General features: G+C 40.1%; 1 protein-coding gene across 1 annotated transcript in view; it reads left to right on the plus strand.

Moving 5' to 3' along the window:
* Window positions 1-16985, plus strand: part of LOC146688390 (glutamate decarboxylase 1-like) — a 36489-nt gene extending 19504 nt beyond the window's left edge. Inside the window, exons 8-16 of the mRNA XM_085438503.1 lie at window positions 3-82; window positions 437-491; window positions 568-684; window positions 1433-1497; window positions 3482-3560; window positions 9137-9286; window positions 9581-9688; window positions 14479-14568; window positions 14901-16985. Coding sequence (XP_085294629.1) covers window positions 3-82; window positions 437-491; window positions 568-684; window positions 1433-1497; window positions 3482-3560; window positions 9137-9286; window positions 9581-9688; window positions 14479-14568; window positions 14901-15074 — 918 coding nt within the window. The 3' untranslated portion in view covers window positions 15075-16985. The remainder of the gene's footprint in view (window positions 1-2; window positions 83-436; window positions 492-567; window positions 685-1432; window positions 1498-3481; window positions 3561-9136; window positions 9287-9580; window positions 9689-14478; window positions 14569-14900) is intronic.
* Window positions 16986-20216: the final 3231 nt, after the last annotated feature.

Consider the following 20216-nt stretch of genomic DNA (forward strand, 5'->3'; position numbering starts at 1 on the left):
AGAGTCATTATTCAATAAAGAAATCTGCAGCTGTGCTGGGCATAGGCACTGAGAATGTGGTTGTGGTGAAATGTGATGAAAGGTGAGTAAGGTGCATGCTAACCACACCTGACATTAACACGGCCTAATCAAACATGTTTGCTCACCTGTCCCAGTTTGTCTGTATTCATTTATATGTTTTGCTAAAATTGTTCCAATAGGAGAAGATATTTGATATTATGTTTCATAGATATTAAAAAACAAAAGACAATAAAAATATTTTTATAGTGATGTGTGTCATACATTATATTACATAATTTCCTCTGATTCTGATCCACTATATTACAATATATTGCATATATTTGGCATAAATAGATTTGATTTTCATGTGTTATAGATTAATGAAAGGGAATAGCACATTTCTATTTACTGAACATGTATACACTTTTTGTTTAAGAGGGAAAATTATTCCTGCAGCACTTGAGACTTCCATTGCCACAGCTAAAGAAAAGGTATGAATGAAAGGTTTTTTAAAAAATACATCAGTAAAAACAATCCTTGTCAGTACAAATCCCTGCCTCTCTCTAGGGTTTGGTTCCTTTCTATGTGAACGCCACAGCAGGAACTACTGTGTATGGAGCCTTTGATCCCCTTAATGCCATTGCAGACATCTGCGACACACACACACTCTGGATGCACGTTGATGTAAGTGCTCTCTACACCTCTCCCTGCTTTCACACAGAGGACATTATTTACAGTGTAACCTTTGACCTACACCAAAATGTTTTCCTAAAATCAAATGGATTACAGTGCGCATACTTGCTTTTTGTTTTCAGTATCATGTTTGGACTATGTAAATAATTTATGCACCTACTTCAGGAGTAATACAATATACACTCAAACCAGTCTCTCTTTGTGCATAATTGCATATTATTACATTTGAGTTGAGTCTTTCATGCACCAGTTTTATTTTCCGTTTTGTGTGTTTGAGAAAAGAGAATCTGAAATCTAAAATCAGGAAGTACAGATTGCCGAGTGTTGTGTGCACACCACTAGCATCATGCAAATAAATTTGATGTTGTGCAAGTTTTCAAATTACTGCTACTTATAACATTTAAAGTACTTTTTGAGACAGTTTAATTAAATTTTATTTACATAGCCCCAATTCACAACAACATTTATCTGATAAAGCATCCAAATGCGACTTAGAGTCACATTTGACTCATATTCATCTTGCCATAACCAATTTTGTAAGGAAGACTGAATCAATATGTTGATCATTTACTAACAAGGACCTAATATTTGGTAGTCCACAGTCCTGTAATTTACTCTTCCTGCTCCCAAATCTAAATAGTCAATTTTTAAGGGGTGTGTAATAAATTCTAGAAACACATTTGTAGAAACATAGATGGTCTATCTAAAGTGCCTGTATTCTTTGATTCTGTCCCTCCAGGCAGCTTGGGGTGGAGGCCTGCTGATGTCAGACAGACACAGAATGAAATTGGAGGGCATTGAACGGTAACTATCCAAATATTCCCAGTCAGTTCACACAGCATATTTCCACTGGAACAGCACTATTAAGAGCCAACAAGCAATTTGAGAGCCAGCTCAACAATAAAGCAAAGCAAGGTTTCAAATGACACTGAACATAATGATTAGTTGAACTGAAAAGAAAATAACATACCCACCATCCAGCTTGACCACAGGAAGCATTTATGTTATATTGCATCGTGTTAGTACAGAACGTTTGAAGTGCATCATTTTTTTTATTATCTAACACACAATGAAACCCCTCCTTTATTAAATGTCCTGCCAGATGGAAAAGCCATCTGTGTTTATCACTGAGCCTCTCTTTGAGGCCCTCCCAAAATTTAATTGAAGGTAAACTCAGTGTGTGTGCATTGCACAAACTGAGAAAAGAAATTTACTGGTAAAGGTAATGTTGTGTATCTAATGTCAAACTTCAAAATAAAAAAAAAGATATTAGCAGATTCAACAAGCTTGTGACAATTTACATCCTATTGCAAGATCTTCTTCATATGTTTTTCACATGTATCCACAAGCAAACACATCTTTTCCAATGCCTCCCGGGGCCAGGGGTGAAAGGGAGAACATCTGGTTTAATTGGCTGTACCACCAAATCTGTTATTTAAATATAGACATGTGTGGTATCCATAGAAACGTCAGAATCTCTGTGCAGGAAGTGTACTTCGATACCAGTTTACAAAAAATCTTTATTTTCTCTCTCTATTGTAAGGTCGACCCACTATTCTGCCTTTTTTGTTTTCTTATTACACACCAGTCTACCGTTGTGTATAGTATTTTTGGCCACTTGTTTTCTTTTTCCCCCAAAAAATGACCTCTGACAAGAAAGCCTAATTTTTGCTATTGAATACCAGATTGCTTCACCGCAGCAGCATTGATCTTTGCACGGGTAATGTCCATATGTTGATTCATTGTTTTCTTCAGTTTTTGATCTACAGTAGCATATTTTCAAGGGAGCTATATGCTATAAAAAGACCAGGCCAAGAAAAATTCCTATATATTTTTCTGTTTTATCCAGTGGCATCTGCTCTGATGCGCACACCTCTGGTTAAGTCTCACAAGTACCAAGATGGTTTTGGCACCAAGATGGTTTACACACAGTTTGTAATTGAAGAGAACTAGTCAATTATTTTTGGGCAGTTGCAGCTGTGGGGAAAAGATCTCAGAAGAAAAAACAACAACAAACAAACAAAAACAACATCAAATTACAGTAACAACAACCTTGAGTAGAGGCCTATTCCAAGAGACATTCACAACACAAACACAAACTCTAAGTTGATTAACTCATAGATCGGCAACTCTGAGATTTCTGTTCCAGAAGACCTGATCAGAACTCAGTCAACTCATTGAATTAGTTCACTGAGTTTGTCCATGCAGAGCACATGTGCGAATACACAAAGAAAGCCATCATCAGTGGAGCTCACATACCATGGGTATGGGACAAATAAGCCATTCTAAATGGATCCAGAACAGATCTGGATTGGATGATGGAATGAAATGACAGAGTTGAATTAGAGTCAGCTTAGCCTCATCCAGAATCGATTTTAGATCTGTCCTGTTGTGCAAGTGGACCCAGACACAGACCCAGTTTGCTGATCCATTATGGAGTCTGATACGTTCGGGTAGTTCTGGTCCTGAGTTACTGGTACCTGGGTAGATTCACTGAAACTGCTTTACGTTACCTCATTTACTGGTTAAGTTAACCATTTTTCTGGAACAGAAAACCAGTTGTTAGTTTAACCTGCTTGGAATACAGCTCAGGTTGGTTGGGCCACTAAGTCCTGATCAAGAACCTCCACCTGCTGCATAGTACATGGGAACAGACATGACGGAGAGGAAAAATAAAAATATGAATATGATATGAACCATACACATTGCAGTATAATACTAAAAATTACTACCCTATGTGCCGCATATTTTTGTTTTCTTTTGTGTTTGTTTTTTGTTTCATTTTCAGAGCATGTTCAGTGACATGGAATCCACACAAGATGATGGGTGTCCCTCTGCAGTGCTCTGCCATACTGGTCAAGAAAAGAGTAAGAGATTTGCTTTAATCTGGAGTCAAGACTGCTATTGTCAGTCTGTATTTTCCTCTGTTTACCACTTTAATGAAGCAGATGTGTGGGCTTCAGTTTTTCTGAGACAGTTTGATTAATTGCTATAAAATGTTGTTAGAACATTAAGAAATAGGTATGTTTGTGGTGTTTTATACAATTTTTAGTTTTTTGTTAACTACTGTAGTAAGTAGCATATTGTAAATAATTTTTGAAACTATTTGAAAACTGTTTCAAAATAAATTATGCATCAGATTAAGTACACACACATGATTTATGTGCATGGTTATGTAAAATTAGGTGTCCACTTTCCGTTTTTGAGCTTTTGACGATTTTTCCCTAACCTTAAAATTTGAGGAGGTTCAAAACTTTGAGTTTTTGCTGCAACACTATACTTGTCTTGTTAATTGTCTTATAACAAGTGTACATGACATGGGCTATAATATATTGGATTGTGACTCAAGAACAAAGAACCGCTCTGCTGTTAATATCTTTGAGCCTACAGGGGCCTATTAGATTTCTAACCCTGCCCACCTAGAATGCCGAGTATATTCCTAAACTTTGAATAACATGGCGAATTCCCTGGTCCTCCAGGCAGGTCAAAAATCTGGCCACTTGTAGACTGAAAAATTGTTTCAGTAGATGTAGGTACATTTGATAACAGGTGCAGCTCAGGTTCACAGTAAAACAGAGCTACACTAGAGCATAAACTCAGCTTCAGGACCAATATCTCTTCCTTTGTGTATAAGGAGGAACAGAAATACACTGCCAGAGTCCCACAAAATGACTTCCAGCAGGCTTTTTATGCATGTTTCTAAACAAACTGTCAGACTTCACGAGGGTGTGGGCCCAAAAACTTGGGCAGTACACTAAGGAAAACAATGGTTGAGGATGTTTGGGCAAGACCAAAATCATTGTGACTGTGTGCAATCAACTTGCAATCTCTTCATCCATGCTCAATCATACAGGAAATTACTAAAAAGTTGATTCTGTTCATCTGGAAGTTGCATTTTCAGTGGGAGAAATTTTTTTTTTTTTATCCAAGAGAGCACTTAATGCACAGCTAACTGCAGTTTTTCCTAACCTTATAAATAGTACATTTGTACAGAGAGTGCAGAATTATTAGGCAAATGAGTATTTTGTCCACATCATCCTCTTCATGCATGTCGTCTTGCTCCAAGCTGTATAGGCTCGAAAGCCTACTACCAATTAAGCATATTAGGTGATGTGCATCTCTGTAATGAGAAGGGGTGTGGTCTAATGACATCAACACCCTATATCAGGTGTGCATAATTATTAGGCAACGTCCTTTCCTTTGGCAAAATGGGTCAAAAGAAGGACTTGACAGGCTCAGAAAAGTCAAAAATAGTGAGATATCTTGCAGAGGGATGCAGCAGTCTCAAAATTGCAAAGCTTCTGAAGCGTGATCATCGAACAATCAAGCGTTTCATTCAAAATAGTCAACAGGGTCGCAAGAAGCGTGTGGAAAAACCAAGGCGCAAAATAACTGCCCATGAACTGAGAAAAGTCAAGCGTGCAGCTGCCAAGATGCCACTTGCCACCAGTTTGGCCATATTTCAGAGCTGCAACATCACTGGAGTGCCCAAAAGCACAAGGTGTGCAATACTCAGAGACATGGCCAAGGTAAGAAAGGCTGAAAGACGACCACCACTGAACAAGACACACAAGCTGAAACGTCAAGACTGGGCCAAGAAATATCTCAAGACTGGTTTTTCTAAGGTTTCATGGACTGATGAAATGAGAGTGAGTCTTGATGGGCCAGATGGATGGGCCCGTGGCTGGATTGGTAAAGGGCAGAGAGCTCCAGTCCGACTCAGACGCCAGCAAGGTGGAGGTGGAGTACTGGTTTGGGCTGGTATCATCAAAGATGAGCTTGTGGGGCCTTTTCGGGTTGAGGATGGAGTCAAGCTCAACTCCCAGTCCTACTGCCAGTTTCTGGAAGACACCTTCTTCAAGCAGTGGTACAGGAAGAAGTCTGCATCCTTCAAGAAAAACATGATTTCCATGCAGGACAATGCTCCATCACACGCGTCCAAGTACTCCACAGCGCGGCTGGCAAGAAAGGGTATAAAAGAAGAAAAACTAATGACATGGCCACCTTGTTCACCTGATCTGAACCCCATTGAGAACCTGTGGTCCATCATCAAATGTGAGATTTACAAGGAGGGAAAACAGTACACCTCTCTGAACAGTGTCTGGGAGGCTGTGGTTGCTGCTGCACGCAATGTTGATGGTGAACAGATCAAAACACTGACAGGATCCATGGATGGCAGGCTTTTGAGTGTCCTTGCAAAGAAAGGTGGCTATATTGGTCGCTGATTTGGTTTTGGTTTGTTTTTGAATGTCAGAAATGTATATTTGTGAATGTGGAGATGTTATATTGGTTTCACTGGTAAAAATAAATAATTGAAATGGGTATATATTTGTTTTTTGTTAAGTTGCCTAATAATTCTGCACAGTAATAGTCACCTGCACACACAGATATCCCCCTAAAATAGCTAAAACTAAAAACAAACTAAAAACTACTTCCAAAAACATTCAGCTTTGATATTAATGAGTTTTTTGGGTTCATTGAGAACATGGTTGTTGTTCAATAATAAAATTATTCCTCAAAAATACAACTTGCCTAATAATTCTGCACTCCCTGTATTCCTTACTGTTGGGGTGAAGGGAGCACCATGTATCGCAAAGGCCAAAGTCACTCATATACTCCTTTGATTATATTTGCGGACTGCCAATTACGCTGAGTTCCTGTTGTGTTGAGCCTATCCATTTCTTCATTTAGTCCAAGGCTGAGGTCGCCTCCAAGAACCAGTGTGGCATCTAAGTGTTCAGAGAGTGCTCTGAAAAAACCGTGAAAGAATGAGGGATCATCAACATTTGGACCATATACACTTGCAATACATAGCTTTTTATCACGTATAGATAGTTTAATGATTAAGAATCTGCCCTCTGGATCTATAACTGTATCGAGTACTGTGAAATTAATATTTTTATGTATTAAAATTGCTGCTCCCCTTTGTCTAGAATTATAACAAGCTGAGAACACGTTAGGAAACTCAAGTGTTTTAAGTTCTTTTAAACCTCTAAGAGGTCTGTGGGTCTCTTGTAAAAGGACAACATCTGCCTGTAGTTTTTTAAATATTTTTAACCTCTTTTCTCTGGAGCCAGCTCCATTTAGTTTCCATGTAACATACCTTAGCGCGCCCATAGATGTCTGTGTATAACTAGGGGTGTGTCGCTTAGACAGGTGGAGAGAATACATCACTTGTTCGTAAATAAAGAGAAGAAGAGAGAGAAAGAATGTGTGGCGAGATGCTCCCTGAGTCTGACTATGTGTGTGCATATTTACTAATATGAGTAGGCTTGGCTTAAGTGTGTGTATCCTATACGACTGTGTGCGCTGTCTGACTGAAGTAAATGTGCTGCCGTTGAGCGCATGATTGTGCATGATCGTGCTGTGCGTATGTGTCAAAATAAAGGATGTTGTTTGTGGATGTGTGTGGAAGTGTGGAAGCAGGTGATCGAAGCAGTGAAAGAAATTAAGAAAGAAACCAAGGACAAGGGTGAGCAGCATAAAAACAAGAGGGGGAAAAAACGAGAAGAAAAAAATTCTGCTATGATATCACACTTAAGATGCAATTTGATATTGGTAAGTTAAACAGATGTTAATGCAAGTTTGTGTGAGTGGATAGGAGAAGAGTGTAGCGGATTCTTATCTGGTGTGAAGTTAATACACAGGATCTCTTTGGGGAACTGGTCGTTTACGCTGAAGTCCGTTCTTTTTAATTCCCTGCCGCGACTTTTCACCTTTCACCTTCTCCAGCAGCTTCTGGAATACCAGAAAATACCAGATTATCACGCATGCTACGAGCTTGTAGATCAATAACTGTTTCTTTTATTTTTTTATTTTCTCTATTTGGCTGAGTAACATTGTCTGTGAGACATTTCACCGACTCCCTTAGCGTTGCATTTTCAGCAGCGAGCGTTTCCACCTGCTGCTGGCTGAACTCCAGGGATTCTCGCAAGGATTTAAATTCTCGGTGAAGAATCTCCACCAAGGACAGCCTCGCATCGAAACTGGACAATCGTTGGTCGATTGACTCCAGTATGTCGGCAATATCTTTGCCGGTTGGGGATGTTGTGCCGGGGGAATCTGCCGGGTGACATCTTTTCGACGACGGCATCTCAGATTTGGCCAGGGAAGATGCACTCTGCGCCTTCTTCATTACGAGATCCTGGAAGCACTGATCAATGTAATCTTGGAGAGCCTCTAAACTCCAGGGTGTTGGAGATGATTTAGACAAATGTTGTTAGTTATAAGACAATTGATAAGTGTATTTGGTAAAACTGAAACTTAAAGGAATTTGTTCAATTCTAAACTACCATTCGCTTTAATTTTCCGCCAAAATCTCCGGCGTCTGACGTCAGTTACAACATGAGTCGCTTACCTTGCCCGTCACTTCCGTCACTTCCGTCACTTACCTGCCCACATTGGCTCTTGGCTGTTGTTTAGCGCGACCTCCGCTGGTTTCCTCTTTCTGGCGCAAAGTGGGCAATAAACAAGCAAGAGAGAAAAGCAGATCAGTTTCATGATTGAAGTAGCAACAGGTAGCTAATAATGGTCAGCTCCCCAAATTACAGTTTATTTAATAATTAAACTGTGTTTACAAACATACCCATACCCTAAACTCTAAATAGAAAATGCAAACAAAAGCTATCACAAACTGTACTTTTTTTATTTACACAAATACAATAACCTTAAATATTTAACAGTAATAACAATATATCACACCTCAAATTGGTAGTCAAGATTCTAAATCACTGAGCAGAGGCCAGGAAATGTACCAATATATTTTGATTTCATGGCCATCTAAAGAAATGAATAAGTAAATTCAAGCAAGCAATAACACTTCTGAAAAACAGGTAGCCAGTGATAATTAGTGTTACTAGCCTCCTGGACAAATGACTAGTTTCCAAGACAAAGCTGCCACTAGTGCTAAAAATGGTAAATGGCCTGTATTTGTGTAGCGCTTTACTAGTCCCTAAGGACCCCAAAGCACTTTACACATCCAGTCATCCACACACTGGTGATGGCAGCTACATTGTAGCCACAGCCACCCTGGGGCGCACTGACAGAGGAGAGGCTGCAGGACACTGGCGCCACCGGGCCCTCTGACCACCACCAGTAAGCAACAGGTGAAGTGTCTTGCCCAAAGACACAACGACTGAGACTGTCCAAGCCGGGGCTCGAACCGGCAATCTTCCATTTACAAGGCGAACTTCCAACTCTTGAGCCACAATCGCCCTGTAAACCAGACAAAGGCCTAGTGCAGGCTAATGCCAGTTGCCTATTCAAACAAAAAATGTGATGAATGCAGTCTAACTGTATGCAAATGCAATTTATAGGAAACATAGCTCAGAGCTGAGACCTTAGCAAGCTTCTGGTAGGCAGGCAGGTAGTCAGGATGTAGTGGCCCATCTGTGTAGTTTCCGCTTTAGTTTGTATGAATGATTTCTGCCTCTTTCATCTTCAGGGTCTCTTACAGGAGTGTAATAAGTTGGGGGCCCAGTACCTTTTTCAGACGGACAAACCATACGATGTGAGCTATGACACTGGAGATAAAAGCATCCAGTGTGGCCGACACGTTGATGTGTTTAAACTCTGGCTGATGTGGAAGGCAAAGGTATATTTTAAAGTACAACTAAAACCGCAATGTTGGTGTGGGTGTGTGTGCGATAGTGTCAGTAACATAACCTCTCTAACATAACCTTTAAGTATAAGCATATCAAACATTTAGTAAACAAGAGTAAAATTATTGAAATACAATAGAATATCGTGAATTATTTTTTGTAGTAATTTGTTTTTTGCAAATGGTTTCAATTCCCTCCCTAAACAAAACCAGGTTATGAGATGTCTTTATGCCCTTTTAACAATAACTATTTGTCTCTCTCACTATGTCCACTATTTAATATGTGAGGGCTCAGACGGCTTTGGATCTCAAGTCAACAAATGTCTGGAGAATGCTGAGTATCTCTATGATCAGCTGCAGAAAAGGACAGAATTTGAACTAGTCTTCAAAAACAAAGTGAGTGTGCTCTTCACAGATATTTTTCCAGAAATATTGATTCTTTGATAGTACTATATGCCAAACCAATTTTCTGTTCAGTTTGCACTGCAACATGACCTTATGTTGGAGACTGGGTGTACGTGGTACATGGCCATTTAAAATGATGAATGTTTCTTCTATGTAAGTTGAGTTCAGATATTATATTAGAGGTGACAAAGAAGGTTGGACTAAACCTCCACTTTATAACAGTATCTACTGTTACTTTAGCAAAATACTTTTCCTGTCCAGAACACATCATACCAAAAATGCTGGAATGATCGCGAATTCAACATCAAATTTAAAATAATCCTAATGTTGTGTTTGCACAGTATCATGGTTGCCAAACCACTCCATGTCTACAGGTGAAAGATTAATTTCACATCACTCAGAGATCAGAGATCCCACACAACAGGTACCAGATGGTCCTGGAAAAGTTTGTGGCGGGGCTCTCCAAGGGGACAGCATGGTGGGTTTGATGCCACCAGCCAGCAAGCTTGGAGGCAGCCATTACACTGATGGAGGACAACCTCGCTGGGCGGCCAGAGAAGGCGGAGGGTCACGGCCAGCCGGTCCCTGCTCTGAGGACGATGCCACACCTCCTTGTGTTGTGGTTCTTGTGTCGCGGTTCCTCACCCCACGGATAAAAGGAGGGACGCGAGAAAACTCAGAGATCCGCGTACAATTATGCTTCTATACCACCTACTTTTTGAGTTACACGACGTTTTGTAACACCAAAAAACTGCGTTTTTCACCTCTCAGCGCGATCTAATTCTGACTGCTCATGACTCTGTTTTCTAGGCCCCCACTCCCATTCCAGGTGGCGCAATTGGTAATGACACGGGTCTGCAGCCCAAAGGTCATGGGTTCAATTCCACCTTGTTTAACATTTTTTTTTCACTATAAATTAATACACTATCACAGTCCTGTAATTACAAGTACACAGCCTGATGAAGCAGACAGAAGCAGCACCTCTGATTGGTGGATTGAAATTGAGCACAAATCTCAGCCTCTTCTGCTGTTTTTATCAGAATTTTCAGCTTTTTCACCTTTTTTCAGTTACGTGAGAACCAGTTTGGCTCAATGAGTAGCTGAAAAATTTCAGCCTCTTCTGCTCTTTCAGAAGAATTTTAGCTTTTTCACCTCTTTTAAGCACAATTTTAGCTCTTTAACTTGTTTCTAGCATACAGTTCTGCTTCTTCACCTCTTTTCACAACAATTCAGCTTCTTGGGCCCCCTGCATATTTTTTCTCTCGTCATATCTTTTGTTGGGACAAGAACTGCTTTGGCTCAGTGAGATGAGCAGCTGCTGTGAGATCTGTTGGTGCAGGTTTGAATCCTACTTGTGGCTGTTAGCACACTTCTGCTCTGCTTGAATGCACTCTGCTTTACACTTCAACTGTTTAAACTCTTTTGCATGCAAATTTCAGCTTTATCACCTTTTTTTGCAGAATTTTCAGTTTTTCACTACTTTTCAGCACAATCCATCTTCTTCAGCCTTTTTAACACAAATTTTAGCTTCTTTTCAGCAGAATCGTTTGTTTCGTGGTGTCGCAAAATAAACTGTTTACGGCAATATTTTTTCATCGTTTTGATGGTCACTGTAGTGGCTATATTAATTTCTTAAAGTTCTCTCTTTCTCTTATATTTAATATAACCACACTACGGACGGACAAGCGCCTGTTTTTATGCGTTGTGGTTAGCAACAACGACGGTAACAGCATCGCGTGTCCGCTTGTTTATGTTCCACATAAACCTTTCACAATAAAGCTCAAGATCCTGTTGAGACTTTTCAAAATAAACGGAATCACGTGAAAGAGCAGAGTATTTACGGATGAGAAGTAAAAAAAGAGCCGCCAGGTGCTAAAAAATAAACCTTAGACTCAAACGTTAGAACAGGCTTTTCCCCGCAGCACGCCGTGTAATAAATACTCACAAAGAAAATGGCGGCTGTTACAACTTATGTCTAAAAATGTATCGTTTCATGCATCGGTTAATCCAGCTACATGACACACAGCTGGAAACACTTCCCGCAAGACGAGCTTCCCGAGATTCACAGAATCTACAGAAAATGTTACATTTATGTGATTTATATCGTTATCGGACGATAGAATTCTTATATCGGGATATGAGATTTTGGTCATATCACACAGCCCTACGTGAGAACCAGTTTGGCTCAATGAGTAGCTGAAAACTTTCAGCCTCTTCTGCTCTTTCAGAAGAATTTCAGCTTTTTCACCTCTTTTCAGCACAATTTTCAGGTTTCTTATCTTTTTTTTTTTTCTGAACGTTCAGCATTTTTTTTACCTCTTTTCAGCACCATTTAGCTTCTTCTTTACAGTGAACATTTTTTCTCTCATCATATCTTTGTTTGAGACCAGAGCTGGTTTGGCTCAATGGGAAGAGCAACCGCTGTAAGATCTAGTGGCACAGGTTCGAATCGAACATGTGACATTTGCTGCACATCTTCCGTACTTGCATGCACTCTGCTTTATTGACACTGCATAGTGTACCCTTTCACATACAGCCATCTTCAGCGAGCACTTCAGCTTCTAAATCTCATTTCAGCACATAATTCTGTTTTATCAGTTGTTTTGCTGAATAGGACCACATTATCAGTGTGATCACCAGTTTTGCTTGCCAGGCTGAGCCATGTTTTAGCTCAGTGAGATGAGCAGCCGTTCTCGGAGCAGGAGGCCTGGGTTCGATTCCCGCTTATGACAAAAAAAATTTCAGTTAACAGTTCAACCGTTTACACTCTTCTCCACTCAAATTTCAGCTTTATCACTTCTTTTTAGCAGAATTTTCACTTTTTCACTACTTTTCAGCACAAATTCTAGCTTCTTCAGCTGTTTTTAGCACAAACTTCAGCTTCTTTACCTCTTTTCAGCAGAAATTCTGCTGATTCACGTCTTTTCAGCAGAATTTTTTACCTTGTTGGTCTGTTTTCAGCGGAATTTTCAGTTTCTTCATCTATTTTCAGCAGAATGTTCAGCTTTTTCACCTGTTTTCAGCACAAAACTCAGCCTCTTCTGCTCTTTTCAGCAGAATTTTCAGTTTCTTTACCTCTTTTCTGCACAATTTTCTGTTTCTTCATCTATTTTCATCAGAAAGTTCAAAAATTTCACCTCTTTTCAGTGGAATTTTCAGCTTTTTCACCTGTTATCAGCACAAATCTCAACCTCTTCTGCCCTTTTCAATAGAATTTTTAGCATCTTCACCTCTTTTTCAGGACAATTTTCAGTTTCATCTCTTTTTAGTCACCTGAGAACCAATTTGGCTCAGTGAGATGAGCAGCCGCCTTAAGACCATATAGCGCAGGTTGAAATCCTACCTCTGGCTCTGGCTGCACATCTTCCCTGCTTTCTTGACACTCTTCAGTGTAGTCTTTCAAATAAAGGAGTTTTCAGCAGAGTTCAGCTTCTACACAGTGTTTTGAGCAGATAGTTCTCCTTCGGCTTTTTTCAGATTCCACTACACGGCATTCACACTGCATTTTCGCAGGAAATGCAGCTTTTTCTAGTTTTTGTTTGTTTGTTTGTTTGTTTTTTACAGCGCATCATGTTCTGCGTCCTGATTGGCTATAGATTGTCAATCAATCTTGTGCCGTGTATCTTGTACAGTACAGAATGCGTTCAGCTTGTCAAATTTACATAAATCTTCGATCGCTAGCAGTGTGACTGAAGTGCTGTAAATTTGTAGGTTTTCTCCACAACAAACACAACAATGTCGATGAAACGTTTTGCACCGTCAAAGGCAGCCGCGGGTGCCTTTGGCTTCACTCTATAATACTGGACTTATTTTTCTACGAAGGTTTGGACTGTGAGAGTGTTTAAACATGAAAACAAAAGTGTGAAAACGTTCATGCTTGTCTGAGAAAAGTTTATAAAGTTTGTAGTGAGGACTTTTACAGCCTTAAAACATCTATAATAATTGTAAAAAAAAAGAAAAAAAAAAAGAAAAAACATAAAATAAAGTTGATTTCACCTATCGCGGGTTATTTTTAGAACGTAACTCCCGCGATAAACGGGGGACCACTGTATTGCTTAATGTTCAAGATGTGTTAAAAATAAAAAACAAACAAAAAAGACTCATAACAGCAAGTGTGAGTGTGTGCATTGGGATTCTAGCAATTATAACAAAATACAGACATTTAACAAACTGCTGCTCAGTGTGCCGTAAACATGTAACTGCAAACATTACCACCGGATGGGTGGATGGATAATTGACCAACCAGAAACAGCTCTTTAATATTGCTTTTGCTAATTACCTTATGAAAACTAGTGCAGTGTGCTTTAATTTTGTACGGTAAATAAAGAAATGTATCAAACTAAAATTAAAAAGAATTTAAAGAAAATTGTGCAAGAAATATTTCAGCAGTGACAAATTGTTGGCTGGTTAGCTGAACGGTGATAACAACAAAACATAAAAATTAAGCACACCTAGCACGCAGCAGCACAGATTGTTTAGAGACAAATGTGTGACATGGACAGAATTCCACAGTGCTCTGTAATGTGGCAGTAATAAGCAAAGTGACAACCCATCTGAACCTGAACCAGGTCTAACTTACATGTAACCAGGAACTGTTGTAGGACATACATGTTTTGGTTTGTTTGTTTTACCTTTAACTAGTTTAACTAGTATCTAACTAGTTAGATATTATTTGTTTTTGTTTTTTTTCTTCTCTTTTTCTCTTTACTTTATTTAGCTCTTTGGTTTCTCATCTTTTGAAATGAACAAACATGGTCTGTCCCTTTTCCTCCTTCAAACAGCCAGAGCACAGTAATGTGTGTTTCTGGTACATCCCTCCCAGTCTGAGAAGCTTGCCACCTGGACCTGACAGAGATAGAAGACTCCATCAGGTCAGTGCACATCATTACAGTGGTTAAGTTCTGGTTAAGCTTTGTGTTATTGTTGTAGTAGATATTTCTTGGTTTATTTCTTTGATTATTTTCTTATTTTTATCCTTAGGTTTCTGAGTTAGCTTTGGTACCTTTTAAAAGTAAGGCTATTATTATTAGTGACTGTTATGATTAGGCGGTTGTCGTCTTTGTGTTAGATATTTGTGTCATGTTACTTCCTGTGTTATTTTGATAACGATTTGTCTTTTTAGTCTGCATCTGGGACCTCTTCTGTCTCAGTTTCTTCATGTGTTCATACTACCAATGATGATCTTTAATATATTTCTCTTCAGGTTGCTCCTCGGATCAAAGGCAGGATGATGGAAAAGGGCTCTGTTCTGATTGGCTATCAACCGTTGGGAACCAAAGTCAATTTCTTCAGGTGTGTGTTTTCCAATCCTGCCACTCAACAAGAGGACATCGACTTTCTGCTGGATGAGATTTGCCAGCTGGGTGCTGACCTTTAAAATGTTTAAGTTAACAGGTTTTTGATATTTATACAAGCATAAAGTAATTTTAGTTTTCCATTAGCCTACATAATATGCATTGAAGTAAAGCCTGATTATAGTGTAGAAGCTTAAGGAAACTTTCTTGATTTATATTCCAGCTTTCCACAGATTTAATAATTCAGTATTGACTGTTATTGTCATTTTCTACTATGGATTTTTTTGTCTAATCAACAGGCCCTTCAACTTTCAGAAACCATCTGAAATAACCAAATGATCAAATGATCTTCATTGTTCTCAACATTTTTTATGTATTGTTATGATGTGTAAGAAACAATAGTGGAAGATGTGTTCTGTCGAGAGAGGCAGTCCCCTGGCTTACCTCTCATTACATCTGAGACAGCGTAAAAGGACAACATTCAGGACTTGACATTTATATTAAAAATTATACGGAGTGCATAAGAATAGTCTATCTACATGTGGTTTTGTTATCTTAAATAAATCATCTTTATTCTTAATCAAAGACATGAATTAAAATATAAGTCTGATAAATCCGGGGTGGCTGTAACTCAGGTGGCAGAGCAGGTCAGCCACTAACCAGAAGGTTGGTGGTTCGATCCCAGGTTCCAGTTTGCATGCCAAATATCCTTGGGCAAGATACTAACCCCTTGTTGTTTTCTGATGCATCCATCGGAGTGTGAATGCATATGAATGTTAGATAGAGCACTTAAGAGCTTAGAAGAAGTGCTTGTGTGATTGGGTGAATGAATTAGTTGTATGAAGCGTGTAGAAAAGCGTTATATAAGAACCAGTCCATTTACCATTAATGAGTTGAGTAATGGAAACGTTTCTAATTTGTGGATTTTGTATGCATAGATGTGATCCGGTTTCAACAGACAGATTAGTCTCTGTGTGTGTCTGTGTTGCCAGCCCATCATTATACATAATTCTGAAAAAGAGAAAGGGTATTAAGTGTTGTAAATGTGTGTGGACAAGAAGGATGGGAGGAGTGAGTAAGTGAGAAGCACTGAGCAGCAAAAGAACGTCTGGCTATGAACGGCATGTCTTATTAAAAGAAATTGCATTATTTTGTGATTGACAAACAGCGTTTGAAGAGAAAATGTTTTCCTATATATGTGAATTAAAAGCAGTTATGTTTAAATGAATGTTCATGTGAGAATGAGCTAACGATAAATTAAGTAAGATTGCATAATTAATGTAACATGAAGCGTATTCATATGTGACTGAGTGTTCATATGTAGTGCAGCTTTCTATGTTAAGAATAACACAGAAAATAAGAAAATGTAATAAATTGATTTTAAAGTTAAAGATTTCAAACTTTAACTGTGTTAAATCAAGTATGTGTTAACGTTAGAGAGAGGATGATAAGGTGTGGCTGGACGTTGGGTGATTAAATGTTAACAATGGTGATTGGATGTCACCGTGGGTGAGACCAGATGTCATCTCATAAGATGCAACATACAGTAAGAAAGGGAGGAGAAAGGATGACCGGGTATAAAAGTGTTGTGCAGAAGAGATAAGTTGTTCTTCCCTTTGTCTTCTGTGGGATGAGCAGTACAGAAGATTGGATCTCAGAAATTCACAGTTGGATAACCCAACAGAGATATGAGAGGGATGTACCACTGCCCCAACTTTTAAATTGGTTTTGTATTGCTCCGGTTTTTCTATGCTTACTTTTGTGTTGTTAGATTATAAAATCAAGAGGATTTCCACTAAGCATGGAGCACTAGATAAGCACATCCTCAGGCTTGGTGTTCTCTCTCCAACCTTTCTCCTCACAAAGATCAGAACAAAGCGAGCATTAGCTCAGAGTAGGTTAATTGAATAAACATAAGTGATTTGATTCTCTTTTTATCATTATTTGATTCTGCTTTCCTTTGCTCCTGCTAAATTCATTTAATAAAACATGCAATTAAAAAGTCTCAATTGTGGACATTCCCTTTTTCGCCCTTTGTGAAAAAGGAAAGGTAGAAATCTGAGTATTAATCTACATTAGTACAAATAGCTCTTACACATTACCCCAGCCTTTAAAAGTAACAGACCCTTGGAGCTTAGTTTAGCAAGCCGCTAAGCTAAGCCCAGTTATAGTTCAAGAGCACTGACCTACTAGTTGGGGACCTGCTGTTAACGAGTGTGGCTGGTAGGACCAGGCCTGCAAGTCTAATGAAAGTTCCTGTGTTGTTGTTTTTTTTATATAAATATATATATATATATTTATATATACCAGGGAAGGCAGGGTGGACACCTGGGGGCTTTGAGGCAGTTAGTACTGGGTGAATCCCTTCACCCATCAACTCCATCTAAGCCCTGTATTGGCTATTGGTAAGACCCACATGATCAAAGATTCAGATTAGTTAGACAGAGAGCTGATCCACACTTCCTGTGCAGGGGTGCTGGGGTCCCCCAGATCAATACTTCACTGGTTTAAATAGCATGACTACTGATGCATGAAATACATGTCCTAGGTAACACACCTCCTGCTGGAAGAAGGCACACTTGGCCTGCTTTACCTTGAGACCCTCTTTATGCAGCCTCCCCAGCACTACCTCCAACCTTTCCGTGTGCTGCTTATCATGGATGTTTTAAAATAACCGGCACACACACCTCGTGAGCAAAGTGAAGTGAATTTAATAAACACATTGCAACGTGGAGAGAAACACTGTAGCCAAACTCCAGGGTGCTCTCTGACGATGGCCGCCTCCCTCACATCTTCTATACACACACAGACACTTTCAAACAAAGAAAATTCCACAACACAGCTCAGCTCAGCTCATCCTGGAAACCTTCTCTTCAGAGACAGAGAACTATGACCTTGTTTTCTGCTTAGCTGTCACCTGGAAATTTACATCCCTGATAAGCAGAAGGAGTCCCACTACCTGCTTAACATCTCCCATGAACTTACAATGGCCCGACTGTTTATGTGTATGTGAGTGATAGAGTATAAGACCAATTTGTGGTGCTATTCTACATACAACTGGTGACAATATGAGTCTACAATTACTAAAGTGATATGGTTAAAATATGTGATCAATATATCAGAAAAGAAATCTTCCACCACATGCTCAACAGTAGAAGAGAAGACCACAATGTCATCCAGATATAGGAGCAGTGACTGACACAGACAGGTCTGCTGCATCAGGAGCATCACTAAGGCCAAAAGGCATGCGTGTCCATTCAAAGAGACAAAAAACAGTTTTTGGATGATCTACCTCAGCAACTGGAACCTGGTTGTAACCACTAGCCAAATCCAATGTGGAAGACCAACATGCGCCTGTAAGAATATCTAAAGACTCCTCAATACGGGGACCAGGAAAGGCATCTTTCCTGGTCTTACAATAGGGCTTTGGAGCGTGGTGTCACACCCCCTCCCGCCATGACAGTAGGCCAAACAAAGCACACGGAAGCGTCAGCTATGGTTCGTACGTGCTGTGTTGTCGGTTGCAACGTTAGATCACACGATAGGGAAGGCAAGAAGCTGGAAAATGGGCTCTCTTTTCATTGTTTCCCCTCCTGGAGGCAACGGGAGGGATCTCATGTATCCGATATTACTAAACGTCAGGCTTGGATCGCAGCGGTCCTACGAGCAGATATCGAGTTCTCTGCCATCCCCATTTTTTTGTTGGTTTGCTCGCAGCATTTTCTTTCCGGTGAGTTCTAAATAAATTCATATCTCGCTTAATAGGGTTTTAGTGTTATTTTGAATGCACTGAGGTCATAGATCATTAGATAAAACATCCTAATGTGCGATGCTGCAGAACCACGTCATGTTGACAGAGTAGCTTATTATTTGGCATTATTGCAGGCAAACCAGCATATGAAATATGAAACAGAAAAGAAAAGTATGTTTATCTTTTTTTATTCAAGATCTATTCACATGTACTTAGCAAGTGCATACACATGAAATGCAAACTATTTACATGGCAACGCACAGCTGGCAACCTCTGGCTGTATCTTGGTCATATGGTCAACATACTCACAACGTGGAGGCTTAAAAACGGCCAAATCTTGTACCCAACAGTTTGTGAATTAGATGTGCGCCTCCAGGAATTTATAATTTCGAAAATGATTCGCCGTGTATGCGCTGACTCCACAGACAAGGTACATGAAGATATCGGGATAGGACAACTACCGCCGTCTGGGTTTCCACTCCACTGCCTTTTTTCACACGGGTCCACATTACCGATGCACGCTATTTTTTCCAAGTACCGTCTCTTGGCGTCTGGGCGCAATCAGTCGCGATACAGCCCTTTTGATTTTAAGATGGACCGATCCGATATTACGTATCAGTATCGGTCTGATACTGACGTAAATTTCTGGATCGGATATCGGAGAAAAATAAAAAAATGTAATCCGATCCATTAAATATCAAAAAAGCACCTCACAAAACTTGCAACATGGCGTACCTCGGCTCATAACCGTAGCACGTTGCAGCAGTACGTGTCACGTGATAGAGCGGCTGTGTGTATTTGTAGCCTCGCTAGCCTTTGCTAGTGCAATCATATGGCACACTGACTTCTGAGGAAATTTTAAATGGCACTCGCCATCAGAAAGGTTGCCTACCCCTGCCATAGAGCTTGTTCTCAAGAAGGTGTAGGGGATGTACCACCTCACTTCCGGTGACTACTTGGCGGGTGCCTGTTGCTCGGTCAGGCCTGTTCCGGGGCAAAGGGGCCAGCGGCTCGGTTCACTCTGGCACAGCTGGCTGCCGGCAGAGCCGGCGGGCGCCCCCTCTGGCTTCTGCTGCGTGGCTACTGGGTGACCCCTCATCTGGGGCTCTCCTCAGCTCTTCCCATGAGGGTGGCACGATGCCCCTCCGGTGGTCCTCCTTGGGCTCTCGCACTCTGGGGCCTCTGGATGTCTGGGGCCTGGATCTCCTCCATGCCTGCTTCATGCCCTGGGAGACGGGGCTATGGCTCTCTACACCCTCTAGCAGACCATTACATGGGGAAACCTTTTGAATACAAGCGTGCTGATCCACACAGGTGTGCACACAGGTGTTCACTGTTCATAGACATAAACTACACCTTTATTGGCTGCTATTTCCAAGCACATTGTGCGCTGTCGGTCCTCCTTGCTGCACAACAACATTGAATGTTTAGTATTTACTGCTGTTTACTCTTAGCTAGATTAACGTGATGGTGT

Source organism: Copadichromis virginalis, linkage group LG18 (genome assembly GCF_057382275.1).
Source record: "Copadichromis virginalis isolate Kocher_CV1m ecotype Utaka linkage group LG18, C_Virginalis_male_GT1.1, whole genome shotgun sequence".
In the NCBI taxonomy this organism is placed as follows: domain Eukaryota; kingdom Metazoa; phylum Chordata; class Actinopteri; order Cichliformes; family Cichlidae; genus Copadichromis; species Copadichromis virginalis.